Here is a 16687-nt window from a genome sequence, read left to right as displayed (position 1 = left end):
GGCTGAATGGTGGGGGGCGAAGTTGTTCCCAGGGTGTGGCCACTGTCTCATGCCGACAGCTTCTAGGAGCCACAGGTGAGAGGTGAGTGCAGGACCAAAGGTGGACAAACTACCCCAGAGGGAGCACGATGTGTCCCCCACCGGAGGTACTACCTCTCCCCTAATGTCCCACAATGGTTTCATATAGATGTTAAAATAGCATAGGAGACAGAATGGACCCTTGTGGGGACCCCAAAGCCATGGAGCCAAGCAGCAGTCTCCTAAAATTACTGCCGGGTGATGACCCTGCAGGTAGGAGCGCTCCCTGAATCACTCCGGAAGAAAACTATGGTGAAGGATGTCAAACGCCACTGTTTCAGGCCCCTGTTATGTATGCTTTGCTTCCTTTTCAAAATGCAGCCACAGTGGCTGCCTGCCTGCCGCGGTGTGAAAGCATCACTTGAACAACCTGCACAGGGACTGGGTGGGTGAGATTAAAAATGGGAACGGAAGACTGCCAAGGCTTGAATTCCCCAGCAGGACTGTCATCGTAGTAGTTCCGAATGACTCAAGTGAGTGAGCCAAGCCGCGTGTGTGTAGCCAACAACAACAGTAGCAGAAGGGGGGAGAGAAAAGAAGGGCTAAGTCAACAGACAATCTGATCTGGGGGGGGAAATTCCTTCTCGCTTATATTTTGTTGGAAAGACCTAGAAAATGAGCAAACTTAAGCCCACGTCTTTTTGGTGTCTGAGGTAGAATTCATTTATGGTGCCCCATATGGGGAAATGAGTCTTTTTCATGTGCATAAATTGAAATACCGTAGATTGCTCTAGCAATAGCTGGGAGGTGACAACTCTGTGTGCTGATGATTTCCAGCCCAGCGTATCATCTGAGTCAGCTGAGGCGGTAAAATCTAGTGAGAGATAGTGTGGTGTAGTGGTTAGAGCACTGCACTAGGACCTGGGAAAGAGACCAGGCTTCTAATCCCCCACTCAGCCATGAAGCCCATTGTGTGCCCCACAATTTCCAGCGCTGCGGAAGCGAGTCCCCGCGCTGCGCTGTGCCAGTTTAGCGCAGCACGCGGGGACTTGCTGAGTGGGTGGCTCAGGTTGTGGGCCGGTAAAACGACCCCCGTGGGCCGCTTGTGGCCCATGGGCCTTAGGTTGCCGACCCCTGGGCTCGGCACTCACTCTCAGCCTTAACTTGCGGGATTGTTGAGAATAAACTAGGGAGAAGTAAGTATAGCTGCTTGGAGGAAATGTGGGGTATAAATTCAATTTTTAAAAATAGAAATAAACGTGCTGGATCAGTACTTGGGATCAGCTGACTGCTACTACAGTGTGGTGTTCAACCTGTTCTAAATGGGGTTGCCCTCTGTCATAGCCCCATTTGAGTCCCGTTGCTGAGCAAGCAGAGGGTGGGAGTCTCTAAGGAACACTCGCCTGAAAGCAGACTCCACAGTCCAGAGGTCAGGGAACCCTGATGATCGCAAAGCCCAAGGGTCCAGGATGGAGAGCAGAAAGCAGCCAGCTAGAGCCATGGGCCGCTGCTGAGAGCTCTCTTTAAGAAGGCCGGAACCAACTCGTTCCCATCAGTGTCTTCTCTGCGTCCTTGAAGGCTGATCATCTGCCGGTGGAGTCCCTTCGCCTTCTCCCCCTTCAGGCAGCTGTTCAACAGGCAAAGCTGACTCCTGGCCCACGACACTTGCTGACAGTTACCCACGGGTGGATAACCTCTGGACGGGACAATTGCAATGTTTTGTACGTTTTGAACACCTCCTTGGGCACTTTGGCTACTATGAAACACAGCTGTTAGGTTACTAAACAGGGCCAGATTCAGAAGGCATTCGGCTCCTGATGTTGAAAAGTGGAGCCGTCACGTGACGAAAAGGAGGGGCCTGTCTATCTCCCTTACCTCAAGCAAACACAGAGGAGGTTCTCCAAAGTGGAACGGTGTTTGGGGTCAGGTTCCTATGGGGCAATTGGACTAGTGTGTCTCGTTGACCCTGAAGCATAATGTATAATTTACACAGACTTTTATCTGCATCTTCCACAGACATAGGAGAGGTAAGAATGGATGGTTTGTAGACAAATATATTACCGGTATGTCTCTGGGGGACACATCTGGAAATCTTAGAAATTGTCATGGGTACTGCAGAGAAGAAAAGCTTGGCAATGCTAACTAAGTATGCCACTTCAGACAATGGAGACCCAAGATTTAGCAAATGTTTGAAACTCATAACTGCCAGGACTGCAATTTGTAGTGCAAAATTGAATGAAAGATGTAAAAGAGCTTAATTATACAGGAATTGTCAGATTTGTCTTAGATAATGTTTGGCTTCCAGGGAGTTTTCTTGGCAGGGATACTGGAGTGGCTTGCCGGTTCCTCCTCCAGGTGGATCACGTTTGGTCAAAACATAACTTCTCTAAGTTATTTAAGCCCCATTGCCACGACAAGGCAGTGATCCATGAAGGGGTATAGTTTAACATATAGTTACAGCTATGGTTTTCCCAGTAGTGATGTATGGAAGTGAGAGCTGGACCATATAGAAGGCTGATCGCCAAAGAATTGATGCTTTTGAATTATGGTGCTGGAGGAGACACTTGAGAGATCAAACCTATCCATTCTGAAGGAAATCAGCCCTGAGTGCTCATTGGAAGGACAGATCCTGAAGCTGAGGCTCCAATACTTCGGCCACCTGATGAGGAGAAGAGAAGACTCCCTGGAAAAGACCCTGATGTTGGGAAAGATTGAGGGCACTAGGAGAAGGGGACGACAGAGGACAAGATGGTTGGACAGTGTTCTCGAAGCTACGAACACGAGTCTGACCAAACTGCGGAAGGCAGTGGAAGACAGGAGTGCCTGGCGGGCTCTGGTCCATGGGGTCACGAAGAGTCGGACACGATTAAACGACTAAACAACAACAACAGCAACAATGTTTGGCTGCTGGTCCTATCCCCTTCTCTTAGTCTTAGTTTCTCTCTCCCCCCCCCCTCTCTTCAATGTACCTACACTAAGAGACCAGGCACAAGCAATCTGGCCTTAAGATTTGCCAATGGTGCTAGACTGAGGCCTATTAAAGAACACACACACACACAGCTGGTGAAAGATCCAACTTTGTGTGCCTTTGTACAGTGAATCAGAATTAAAATTGCCACCAGTGACTCACTCGAGAATTGGGGCCAGCTATACACAAATGGATTGCAGGCAGCTCTGTAGCTTGTTTTCTTAAGTAATTATAGGGGTGGGAGAGATTGAGGCTCACTCTGAAGGCAGTGCCTAGGAAGGGGAGGCCCTCTCCTCACCCTCCCACTGAGATCAGAAAGGAGATCACATACACGACTAGGAGTTTAAGTGAAAAGAGCCCCCTCAGTTCCTTTATATTCAGGGAAAGCATGGCTTGATAAGGACATTTGGGTCAGTCTCAGGCTATACCATCAAACCATTTGGGATATCCAGAATGCATGGAAGCGTCTTGGTGAGAGTTGGATGTTTATTCCACTCTTGACGATGTGGGAAACGGGGTTACCGTACTTTCTACCAAGTACCCATTTTAGAATCCCGTGGGTTCCATTGTTGGGCCCGAACTGCATTTCACACATAACATGTCTCAATGGTGTACGTTTTGCTTCCTGGACCCTGTGCATTAATTGCACCAGAGTGGTTGTGTAGAGAGGCCTTCTTTGTTTGCAGAAGTCATTAGCACTGACGGACGAGAAAACGCCCCCAGCCAGCAGCTATGGTGATGGCTTCCACTCACCGTGGATCTTTCACTAGCCATGACCTAGACCCTTCAGACATGTGGGGTTCCCAGGATGCTGGGCCAAGTATGGAGTTCTCTGCTGCAGAAGACAGGCATCCACCGGCTTCCAGCTGGTAAGTACAATGGTTATTGTGCAGTCGGCATGTTAATGGGGTGGGCAGCCTGAAGGTCCGTAACTGTAAGTGTGAGATTTTGTTGGGGTCAAGTGGACATCGGCTGTGTTTTTCATGGGTTATGGTGGGCGTGTTTGATGGTTGGAGGCGGGAGGAGATGAGCCTGGGGGAGGAGTGGATTCCTGAAAGAATAAGGGGGAAAGTAGAGGTTGATTCTCAAAGCTAGTGCAGATTATTTCTTTTCTATCTTTTCAGGTGTGGAAAAAGAGTAGCTACAACAACTTCCAGTGTTGGCTTCTAGAGCCAAGGTAGGTTTCTGCAAATGAATGGTGTGTGACTAGGAGGAAGGGAAGGGGGGTCGTGCCACGTGCTTTGTGCCGATATAACTTGGCTGTTCTTTGGGTCCGACATTTGGACTGGCAGCAGGAAGCATTTGGAGAATGAAAGACCACAGACAGGCTAGTAGACAGGGTTTCCCAAACTTGGGTCTCTAGCTGTTTTTGGACTACAATTCCCATCATCCCTGACCACTGGTCCTGCTTAGCTAGGAATGATTGGAGTTGTAGTCCAGCAGCAGCTGGAAACCCAAGTTTGGGAAGCTCTGGGCTAGTGCTTAAAACTACTCACCTCTCTTTCTTTCTGTTCTACTTCTCCTTTGCCAATGCTTGTGCTGTCCTGTCAGACCTGTAAGGACGACAGTTTCCTCTTAACTCTTGGTGACACCCACTGCGTGTCTGCCTGCAAGAAAGCTTTGGGGTTGTTGTTTTTTTTAGTACAAAGTGCGTTCAGGGCAAAGCAACTGATTCCAGATCTCCTCTCCTGTGTTGCAGGAGCAGCCAGAACGGCGACGGCAGAACCGTCACAAGTTACGTGAAGTCCGCTTTGTGGACAAAGAGCGCTCGTCTGCTGTGCCTCCGTAGCTGCAACCAGACCCTCATGTCTCAAGCGCAAGATGTTAAGAGCAATGAAGTACCAAAGTTTGCTGGTATTGAGTGTGTGTGAGAGAGAGAGGAGGCAACTTTCCCTCGTCCTTGGACTATGGTGGGAGGGAGTTGACCACACCAGTCCCAGGGCTGGCATTGTTTCAAGCACTGGTTGTCAGAAAACATGGAAGCTTAGGATCCTATGGTGCCGACCCCTCCCCCCCACCAACACCATCTGGAACACACCTGCCGCCATCTCAGGCAGAACACAGAATACGTCCCACGGGCATCCTGACCAGCAAACCTGAGCGGCACTGGCGTTCACCTCTTGCGGCCCATCAGCCGGCCGAATGCTGGGTGCAGGATTGCACCTTACAAGTAGCCAAGTGCAGTTTCATGCTGAGCAGAAGGGCTTTTCAGATAATGTTCTTCGAGCAGAGTCCCGTAGCTTAAATAAGAACCACACGCTTTGGGATAGAAATGCACGCAGCAATGTATTCTGGTGTTGAGGAGCAGCGGAGAGAATAACACGGTGGATTTTTAATTCCTGCAGAAACAGCATCCTTGGGGTACGGGAAGATCAAGAACCACTCGCATGCTCATGCTGAACCAAGCACACCTACGGAGCCTGCCTTTCTCGAAGGAAATCTGCAGGACGTCACAGAGAATATTCTACAGACTATTTTGCAGAAAAAGGCAATGCATATTTGTTCCAGAGGCTTCCCCACCCCCGATTCCTTTTTTTCTTTCAAAGTTTATTCAAGTTATTATTAGAAATTCTCTTTTTGTATTAAAAATGGAGTTTGCCTTTTTCCAATTGAAACAGATTATGTGTGCATTTGTCCCCTCGCCAGTTCTATTTCCCCAGTCTCCGAGGGACGCAGTAACCCTTTTCCACTGGCTGCTGGCTCCGTCACTTTCTGCCTGCATCGCAAGCTGATGGGTTGTCAGCTACACCTGCAACAGATGATTTGAACACCCAGCAGAAGCCTCTGATCTCAGGGCTTGGCTCCCAGACCATACTGTAACCCTGGCAATATGACCCAGCAATGCTGGTTCCTGGGGGCGGCCATTGGTGTTCTCTTGCTGTTTACAAGTGCTGTTTTTTCATTTAAAGGCTTTTTCCTTCAGCTCCTTCCCCATAATGCCATCATCCCTCCGGGTTTAGAAGGAAGAGGGAGTGTCTTTGCATGTGAAATCTCCGTCCTTTTAAAAAAAACCTTTAAGAAGAAGAAAAACGTGACTTGGATCAGAGCAGCAGAGCTGAGAGACTATTTACTACAGCATTTTCCCGCTACAGCGGGAAGGTAAACGGCGTTTCCATGTGCTGCTCTGGTTTGCCAGAAGCGGCTTTGTCATGCTGGCCACATGACCTGGAAGCTGTACGCCGGCTCCCTCGGCCAATAATGCGAGATGAGCACGCAACCCCAGAGTCTGTCACGACTGGACCTAATGGTCAGGGGTCCCTTTACCTTTACCTTTCCCACTTAACCCTCACCAAGTTGCTATTGGCCTCACTTGAGGAGAAAATGCAACTTCTCAGCGTTTTGGCTCCCCCACCCCTAATATAGCTCCCTAGTTTTCAGAATACTGAAACTTATCATCAAGTCCTGATCCCTGGGTCACTTCACAAGGTCAGTAGTTGTGTGCCAAGGCCCAGTGACCCCCTCGCCCCGATATAGTAAAATAACCAGACAGGGACAATGACTATAAGTAATGAATGGGTCCAATAGGCCATAACTTTATTGATTCCAGATGTGAAGGTTTTGCCTAAGGCATTGGGTATACCGTTTTAACTCCAGCCCATCTGCTGGGAGTGTATTCTAGAGTCAGCCCAACCTTGGGTGGGCCCTATGACCTTCATCAAATAGGGGTACACCCCCCAAGGGGTCCGGCTCCCAAAACAGCGGCCAACAATGTCCATAGCAAGGTCAAGCGCCAGCAAATAGCCAGTATTGGAGGGAGGGTGGGTGGGCGAAGGGGCCTGGGCAGGCCTTCTGTTTATTCCCAGGGTGCGGACCCAAGTGAAGCCTGCTGGCGCCGTTGACCCCACCCCTGGGGAAGTCCTGCTCAGCAGCCTGCCTTTGATTGACCAGTTTGGAGGCAAGCTATGATCCGACCAGGCCCCACACCTAGAACTGCCACAGGATTGTGGGGGCGGGGGGGCGGCACCAGGCCGCAACACCGCCTGCCCAATGGGGACAAGAGGATTTGTAGAACCTGCAAATCCACTACTCAGTCTCATGTTGATTCATGCAAATTAGGAACCCTCTCTTGATTTGCCAAAGGTGACCCAGTGAGCTTGTGCATTTAAAGGCATCCTTTGCCTTTGCAGTGATTCACAATGAACGGTTCTCGAGGTTCTCCTGCAGCTTTTGCCATGTTTTTTTTAAAGGTGGTTCAGATTGAAAGAGTCAGTTTATTCTTGGGTGCTGGGTGAGCGCTGTGACCAAGCACAGGCCTCTCCTGTGGTGGTGCCCACACTTTGGAAATCTCCCCAAGAGGAGATTGCCTAGAACATTCTCTTCTTCTGGAAGAGAGCCAGAATTGTTCCACTTGGCGAGGGAAGACTTGCAGCTCAGCGTAGCTGGAGCTAGGGCCTTTCAAATCTTCACGATGCCCTGAGCAAGGCCAACATTTGGCAACCCCCCCCCCCTACCTCTCGCCTTCCGTTTGGCTCAATTCACTGTGTCATAGTTGTGCCCCCTAAGCACATTGCTGTGGAACCAGTCTTAGTGCCCTACATCTGGCTAGGGGTAGTTGGGGCCTGGGGCTAGATTGGCAGAGCCCACACACGTGTGGGATTTTGGTGGCTGCGGGAGAAAGAGCAAGACGTGGGGGCAGAAACACTGGGGCTGAATAGTGGGATAAGAAAGAGCCAGGCGAGCGTATGGGGCAGCAGGAGGGAAAGCACAGGAAAGCAAACTCTCTTGTTGTGTGCCAAAGCAACAAAACCCGCCTGCTGCTTTCCACCCAGTCTTCAGAGGCTGTGTTGGTTAAGCTCCTCTCGCTGAGACCATAATTGCAGCGTCGTTGGTGAGATCAGCAGAAGAAATCTCGAGTAAATTCTGACGGGATTCAGGGACGCCGTGCAAGAGGAGTCTTTTGAAAAGGTGACCGAGAGGCGACACAATAGACGTTTGTAAAATTATGTGCAGCATGAAGGAAGCAGGCAGAGAAGTTTCTCCCCCTGAAGACTAGAACTCGTGCACCTTCAGCCTGGGGGGTGGGGGTGGAGAAGCGCAAAGGTTGGGAGATTTAGGACAGAGAAACGAAAGCACACAGCAAATAGTCAAACTCTGGAACTCGCTCCCCCAAGGGGCAGTTTGGTGGGCACCAACTTGGATGGCTTAAAGAAAGGATTGAACAAATTTATGGAGGAGAGGGTTGTCAGTGGGCTAGTAGTCATCATAGCTGCCAAGTCTCCCGTATTCCCCGGGAAATCCCCGTTTTTCCAGCTGTTCCTAGCTGAAAAAACAGATTTTTTTGTTTTTTCCCGGTTTATTCTGGCGCGGCGGCCATTTTGAAACTGGGCGGAGCATGCTCAGAAGTGACTTTTGATGCTGCTCTGCCCAGTTCCAAAATGGCTGCAGTGCGACTTCTGGCATGGCGGCCATTTTGGAACTGGGCAAAGCAGCTTCAAAAGTCGCTTCTGAGCATGCTCCGCCCAGTTCCAAAATGGCGGCAGCGCTACTTCCGGCCCGGTCCATTATTTCTCGGACAACAACTTGGCAGGTATGGTAGTCATGATAGCAACAGCCCCCTCCCCAGTGTCCCTATTTACCAAAAACAGTCCTGGATTTACAGAAGCCTTCCCGGTTTCTGATTTAATCCCGGAATGTCCCGCTTTCCGTTACGACGCCCCTGTTTTCATTGGAGAAATGTCGGAGGGTATGGAACCGTGGTCTTCCTTCACAGTCTGAGGTAGCAATGATTCTGAATACTAGCTGCAGGAAACTGCAGGATGGGAGAGTGTTGGTCTTGCGTTTGAATCCTGCTTGCTGGTTTCCCGGTTGGCCACTGTAGAACAGGATGCTGGCCCATTGACCTAACCCAGCAGATCTTTCTTAAGGTCTTGCGTTGGAAGTGCTTCGAGTAGGTTGGCTGTTTGGTGTGGGTCTGAAGCGAGTGTCTGTAGATGAATTGCAGCAAATAACTGTCCTTATTGGCTAGATATTTCCAATCTCAAGGACAGGGCCAGATTTAGGTTTGATGAGGCCCTAAGGTACTGAAGGTAATGGGCCCCTTTATATGTCCAGCTGTCCTTTGTCAACAAGAAATTGTCGCTTTTGTGTGTGTGTGTGTTTGTGTTGAACATATGCTATATGGTAATTTATGGACCTAATAGGTATCTAAAGCCATTTGCACGTGTTGCCATGCAACGTCCATGCAGAATGTAGGCACCCTACATATAAAGGTAAAATTACCTACCCATGACCATTAGGTCCAGTCGCAGATGACTCTGGGGTTGCGCACTCATCTCGCTCTATAGGCCGAGGGTGCCGGCATTTGTCCCCAGACAGCTTCCAGGTCCACTTGTACTTTGACATGCTTTCGAACTGCTAGGTGGGCAGGAGGTGGGACCGAACAATGGGAGCTCACCCCATCGTGCCAAACTTCCAATCGGCAAGCCCTAGGCTCTGTTTAGACCGCAGCGCCACCCGTGTCCCTACCCTACATATAGAAATGAGCAAACCAGTGATATTTTAGGGAGCAGGCTAGTAGGTGGGGCCCATGACTTACATCATAGGAGCCTACGCAACACAAAACACTGTTGCTGTATGTAGGTTTTACTTCATTTGTTTTTTCTCTTATATTTTGGAAATGTACATCCAGTTTTTTTTTCCTTTAATTTTTTGGGGGCCCCCAAGAGAGTGGGGCCCTAAGCTATAGCTTGTTTAGCTTATACGTAAATCCGGCACTGCTCAAGGAAAGAAGGCTCTCTGAAAGATCCTTAGGCATTTTCACTGTGTCTGAACTGTTCTTTTCTAGTGGAAATTGCCGGGGGTGGGGAATGTTCTCAATCTCTCCTTCTGAAGAATTGTGGGAATGGGACCTGGCCACTGGAAGACCAGTGGTGTATGAGTGATTATAACAGGCATAGGCAACCTTTGGCCCTCCAGATGTTTTGGCCTACAACTCCCATGATCCCTAGCTAACAGGACCAGTGGTCAGGGATGATGGGAATTGTAGTCCAAAACATCTGGAGGGCCAAAGGTTGCCTATGCCTGGGGGAGACAACAATTGGCAACCATTGGCTGCCCTTTGGCCATTTTGAACTGGTTACCCCTGAGTTATAAAAAAAATATACATACATGTCTGTTACTTTTAGAAATTATATACTGCCTGTGCTCTCTCACTGGGGAAAAAAACAAACAAACACTGGAAAATAGAAAAGTACCACTTAGTTGAATTCTTATTATTTGAGTTCTTATTTGAATTCACTTATTTGAATGTCAAATCACAATTTTGCCTCAGTTGCTGGAAAACTGGAATTTGTACCAGGTTTTGGTTGGAACAGGTTTAGAGGTCATCGTAATCCTGGCTGCTAAAGTAAGGAAATGAATTTATCTGTGGCTCAGGTTGTTGTAAGCCCCCATCTGAATGTGATACCACGTGGTCGCGAGCTTACCCATTTGGCATTGCCTGTGCTTGGCAAAGTCTCTGCTCTGAGTCTCTGGGAACCAGTTAATGTATTTGCTGAAATGTTTCTTGCGTGGAGAGTAAACACTTATCTGAACGGTTAGGAGAAAGTTAATGATAATGATAAACGACAGGCGGAGAAACACAGAATTTGGTTGCGCGCCCCCCCATATAATCTTTAGTTTTTATTTAGCAACATTCCTAAATAAAGACAAAAAATAGTTCATGGAAAGATGTTGGTTTTGGAGCTTAAATTTAATACGCAATAGGTAAAATGTGCAAGGATACAAGATGATATCATGAAATATAAAAGGTAAAGGGACCCCTGACCATTAGGTCCAGTCGTGACCGACGCTGGGGTTGCACGCTCATCTCGCATTGTTGGCCGAGGGAGCCGGCGTATAGCTTCCAGGTCATGTGGCCAGCATGACAAAGCCGCTTCTGGCAAACCAGAGCAGCACATGGAAATGCCGTTTACCTTCCCGCTGTAGCGGTTCCTATTTATCTGCTTGCATTTTGACGTGCTTTCGAACTGCTAGTTTGGCAGGAGCTGGGACCAAGCAACGGGAGCTCACCCTGTCACAGGGATTCGAACCGCCGACCTTCTGATCAGCAAGCCCTAGGCTCAGTGGTTTAACTACAGCACCACCTGGGTCCCTACATGAAATATACGGAACAACAAATACAACCTTTGGTTAACACAACGGGAAACGATATTAGGTTCGGAAGATCGTACTAACAGAAACCGGGGGGTAGGGAAGTATAGGGCAGTATTTGGAAATATATGTGATTTAAGAGGTTCAGAACAAGGAGTTAAAAGAAGGAGATTAACATGAATGAAAAGCAAAGTCATGGTTTATTTTGGTTGTAAAATCCTCTGGTGTAAAGAGTGTACATTTTTTAAATAAAATTTTTTAAACTTTGTTCGCTATTTGGGAAGCAATTTCTTGAGAAAACAGGATTGGTGATATATTCAAAGCAGTTAATGGAGAGAGAAATGTGGCATTCAGCTGAGCTGAGCAACTGGAAATAATAAAAGGTATTCTCATCCTGTGCTTTGTTAATGTAGTTTTACTTTAAATGATATCTTGTAAAATCAGCAAAACTATGCATATTGATAATGGTCTGAAGGGGAACATATATGCTCGCTTAGTAGGGCTCTCCTAAAATAAACCTATTTTTAAAATGGTGCTGCTGTTAGTATATGGTATTGATGAGCTATGATCTACCAGAGAAGCCATGAACTACCTTGTTGGGTTATATTCATGAGTTAATAAGTAGAGAATTGTGTTTTTAAATCCATCAGTGGAAACTATGGCAAGTATATGTATGGTGAAATTTTGGATGGCAAGTGAGCTCCTTGTGCAGAAATCTTGGTTGAAAAAGCTACGGGTGCTGGTGCTAAGGGTTAAAAATAATAATACTTCTTGGGTTAGGAGAAGCAAGGATTTTTATTTTTATTTTAGCTCATCCTGTCCTAACTTTTTGGAATTTACAGACTTGTGACTATGGTTGTACTGATTCAGGGCTAGAAATGGATTGAGTTTATGGCTGAATGTGAGAATTGTGAATCATGATAGCTTGGTATATTGAAAAAGTAACGCATGGTTTTGATTTCTTTTGGATGCATTCTGTCTGAGGGTATGGACTTGGCTACATTAGTAAAAAAAAGTGTTTTAAATGTGTTATAAACATGCAACACCAGATGGTGCTGTTGAGCACAAAATTTTTCTATGCGGTTTTACATTGCGGTTTTCTCTCTCTTTTGTTAGGATTAACATGCCCAACCAAGCTACAGATTTCTAGCATGCCAAAACTGCATTCAAAGCTGAGGTGGTCAGTTGAAATGAGATACTGGATACATGCAAGGCTTCAAGAGTAACATCTTAATTAACAGACATCACATTAAAATTAGGCCTTAGTGAAGACATGCTTTCCTCTGGCTTCTGCTCTTTTTTGGGGGGGGGGAATTGTCATAAGTTGGTTCATTCTGTAGCTTTCAATACACCTGGATGCTGTTGGTTTCAACCTGCCTTTGATAGGTAACTTGTGACTATGCCTTTAACAGTCCTTACCTGGAAATGTATAGAAAAACCAAGCACTACAAGCAGACATCAGAAAATCTCCCACAAATATACAAATGCAAACACCAAACGAAGCAGAAGTACCGTAATTAACTTGGAAAGCATAAAGAGAAAGGGGAATGTTAACTCAGTCCAGCCTATGACATCACTCCATAAAGCCACATCTTGCTTTGAGAGTTTGAGAGTTGTACTTTCTTTTTATTTCATCTTCCGTCATTTCCCCCCCGTTGACACGTGGGAACTGATCCCGAGAGAACCATTTGCAAGCTGTTAAGGGCATGGACTGGCTGAATTGTGTGGCGAGATGTGGGGGGACAATGTGTAATGTATCAGTGACCTCAGAGAGTTTTATAAGGTCCAGGGTCTTATAGATTTGGCACCTCTATAATAAAGTGCATCAAAATGCTTGCAAGGAGAGAGAGAGAGAGAGAGAGAGAAAGAAGAAGCAAGGTTAAACTTCCCAGGGGTGTTTCACTCTTTAAGAATGCATTAATTTGTTTGTGTATATTATTTACCAGTAATGTTTGCCTTCTGATTGAGCAGAAGTAATATTTAAACGTACATGCATTTCTAGTCCCTGTGAATATTATTTCAAGGCCTAGCCTCAAATCTTGGGCTGTGACAGTGAGAAGCGCTGGATTACTATGGCACAAAATGGCAAGAAACGGATGACAACCTTTTTTCCTGCCTTTAAAATCTGTTCTAAGACAAAAAATCAAATCAAATCGTGGAGTGAAATCACAGGGTCATGTTCACACGGAGCTCTAAAAATATCATTTAGGTTGCAATGCTATCCCCACTCACCTGGGAGCAAGCCCTGTTGATTAATAGGACTTACTTCTGAGTGAACATTAGTATAAATATATTAATTTTTGCAGCAGGCCCAGAAGCTCTTAAGGAATATAAGAAATTGCATCTTTCATTAGCTGAGTTCCAAAGTAACTTCTAGAAAAAAGCAAACAAACATCAAAGCTAAGGGGAAAAAATCAAAATCAAATTGTGCTGTATGTACACGATAGCAGAAGGAAAACATACCTTGTGGTTTTTCCCACGGTGTACGTGGAAGTTAGTAATTTACCACTTGGTGACATCTGTATCGTCCTGCTACGGTTTGTTGATCTTCCTCTGTTCTCCTAGATTTCTGATTATTGCAGAAGTGTGGTGAAATATTCCTCACCAGTTTGCAGGACAGGAAAGACAAATTTGTTGTCTCATTACAAATGAGGAACAGGAGCAAATTAATGGAAGGGAGGTCTGTCGCTCATAACAGCTAAATAGAAACGGATGATGAGGGTGTATTGCAGAGGAGAACTGTCATCTTACGCTCTTAGCCAGGCATCCCCAAACTTCGGCCCTCCAGATGTTTTGGCCTACAACTCCCATGATCCCTAGCTAATAGGACCAGTGGTTGGGGAAGATGGGAGTTGTAGTCCAAAACATCTGGAGGGCCGAAGTTTGGGGATGCCTGCTCTTAGCTGAAGATGAAAAAAAGTGGAAGTATTTCAACCTCCACTGGACAGGCAAATACATTTTCCTGGCCTGCCAGGAATCTTTAGCGTTGCAGCCACAAGCCCTGCTGCGTTATGTGAGTAAGACATTCATCAGGCCTTGCTAGAAAAAAGTCGAGGCTCTACTGCACCGTAGTGAGAAAAACTGCAATATATAGTGGTACCTTAGTTCTCAAACTGAATCCGTTCTGGAAGTCCGTTCCAAAACCAAGGCACCCTTTCTCATAGAAAGTAATGCAAAACGGATCAATCCGTTCCAGACTTTTAAAACAACCCCCAAAACAGCAATTTAACATGAATTTTCCTATCTAACGAGACCATTGATCCATAAAATGAAAGGAATAATCAATGTACTGTACTATAAAATAAATAAGACAGTGTTGTTGTTGTTGTTTAGTCGTTTAGTCGTGTCCGACTCTTTGTGACCCCATGGACCATAGCACGCCAGGCACTCCTGTCTTGCACTGCCTCCTGCAGTTTGGTCAAACTCATGTTCGTAGCTTCGAGAACACTGTCCAACCATCTCGTCCTCTGTCGTCCCCTTCTCCTTGTGCCCTCAATCTTTCCCAACATCAGGGTCTTTTCCAAGGATTCTTCTCTTCTCATGAGGTGGCCAAAGTATTGGAGCCTCAGCTTCACGATCTGTCCTTCCAGTGAGCCCTCAGGGCTGATTTCCTTCAGAATGGATAGGTTTGATCTTCTTGCAGTCCATGGGACTCTCAAGAGTCTCCTCCAGCAACCATAATTCAAAAGCATCAATTCTTTGGCGATCAGCCTTCTATATGGTCCAGCTCTCACTTCCATACATCACTACTGGGAAAACCATAGCTTTAACTATACAGACCTTTGTCGGCAAGGTGATGTCTCTGCTTTTTAAGATGCTGTCTAGGTTTGTCATTGCTTTCTCCCAAGAAGCAGGCGTCTTTTAATTTCATGACTGCTGTCACCATCTGCAGTGATCAAGGAGCCCAAGAAAGTAAAATCTCTCACTGCCTCCATTTCTTCCCCTTCTATTTGCCAGGAGGTGATGGGACCAGTGGCCCTGATCTTGGTTTTTTTGTAGTTGTAGATGATCAAAATAAAAAAATATTTATTTTTACCTGCACTGATGATAGTCATCGTTTGGATGGGATAGTCGTCGTTTGGATGGGGGCCTTTTATCCATTTCCGCAGTCACACAATCAATCAGTAGCTGAACCGGGTTCCACATGGCCACAAAAACAAATTAACCGAAAAAGCCTCAAAAACGCAAAATAAATAGCAAAAACAAAAGCTCCAGACTTAATCTGTTCCGGAAGTCCGTTTGACTTCCGAAAACTAAGGCACAGGTTCTGATTGGTGTGCAGGCGCCCTGGAAACAATAGCCGACAGATGCATCGGATGTTCGGCTTCTGAAAAATGTTTGAAAACTGGAACACTTACTTCTGGGTTTTCGGCATTTGGGATCCAAGGCATTTGAGAACCAAGGTACCACTGTAGAGGGATTCATAAGATTCTCAGGTGACGAGAGTTACATAGTCAATTTTCTGGTTCTTCAGGGTCACAATTCTTTTTTTACGCTAGATATCAAGAGCCACTGATGGAGCTCTTGGGAACGCAAGCACAGAAATGTTAGAGGGAACCTTCTAGAAAAGTGCCGCCTCTGCTTGATTTTTGCTCTCGAGGGCGAACTGTTTTGTATTGACTGCCCACCACGTTGCTCTGAGCTCAAAAAGGGACAGGGGAAACGTCCAATAAACCCCAGAGATGTGTATTTGAAGAAGCCCTTTGTGTTTTGTTTTGCAGATTCACATGTTGCTTTGTACCTGCAGGTTCCTGCTTCTGGGTGGCCGTGTTGAACGGCAACGTGGTGGGCATCGTAGCTGCGAGGGGCAACGAGGAGGACAACACGGTGGAGCTGCGCCGCATGTCTGTCGACTCCAGATACCGCGGTAAAGGAATCGCCAAAGCTCTGGGTCGGAAGGTGGTGGAGTTTGCCATGGTCAATAATTACTCAGCCATTGTACTGGGAACCACGGCCGTGAAGGTGGCCGCTCACAAGTTGTACGAGTCTTTGGGATTCAAGCATGTAGGTGTTGCTGAAGACTACACGCTGCCTGGGATGACACATTCTATTCTAGAGCGAATGTTTTTCCAGCTCCGCTTCCACCGCTACTGCCTGCAGCTGCGCGAAGAATAAGAATGAGAAATAAACCAACGGCCCCGCGTTTATTTCCTTCCTCCCCAAAATCTTTTCTGCCTGTGTTTTGTGGGAGTTTCGCCATTGTTTATTTGCAGGTTGCCTTTTATTTTGTTTTATTTCCCCCCTCCATTCCATCATTTCATTCCCACCCGCCCCCTTCGTTTCCTTTGTACAAATTCCGTGTACAAACAAAGGCTCCCTTCTTCTCCCCCCCCCCCGACATGCTTGTAGAGTGACGGTGCTAAATGCGGGAGGTGACGGCGGACTGCTCTCGAGGCGCGTACGTTTGCTCGACAGCCAAGGAGTTCAGGACGGACCACGCTTTCCCCTCCTTCCCACTCTCTGTCTTGCCCAGGTTACCTACATAAGCACAGGAACTTTAAACGCATAACAATATAGCTTGTCCGGTGTGTGTCGTGAGTAGAATATCTGCCCCCCCCCACTCTCCGAAATATTAACAAAAGCATAGTAATACTTCATGATACAGCTAAG

At 46.8% G+C, this 16687-nt stretch overlaps 1 protein-coding gene across 1 annotated transcript in view; it reads left to right on the top strand.

The window, feature by feature from the left end:
* The window catches only part of NAT8L (N-acetyltransferase 8 like), a 47629-nt gene extending 31370 nt beyond the window's left edge, over window positions 1-16259 (top strand). The window contains exon 3 of the mRNA XM_035138309.2: window positions 15825-16259. Within this exon, the coding sequence (XP_034994200.1) occupies window positions 15825-16192 (368 nt within the window). The 3' untranslated portion in view covers window positions 16193-16259. The remainder of the gene's footprint in view (window positions 1-15824) is intronic.
* The last annotated feature ends 428 nt before the right edge of the window (window positions 16260-16687 follow it).

The sequence above is a fragment of the Zootoca vivipara genome, chromosome 5, assembly GCF_963506605.1.
Source record: "Zootoca vivipara chromosome 5, rZooViv1.1, whole genome shotgun sequence".
Lineage (NCBI taxonomy): Eukaryota > Metazoa > Chordata > Lepidosauria > Squamata > Lacertidae > Zootoca > Zootoca vivipara.
Note: the sequence above shows the minus strand (reverse complement) of the source record. Positions and strands in the feature narration are given on the sequence as shown.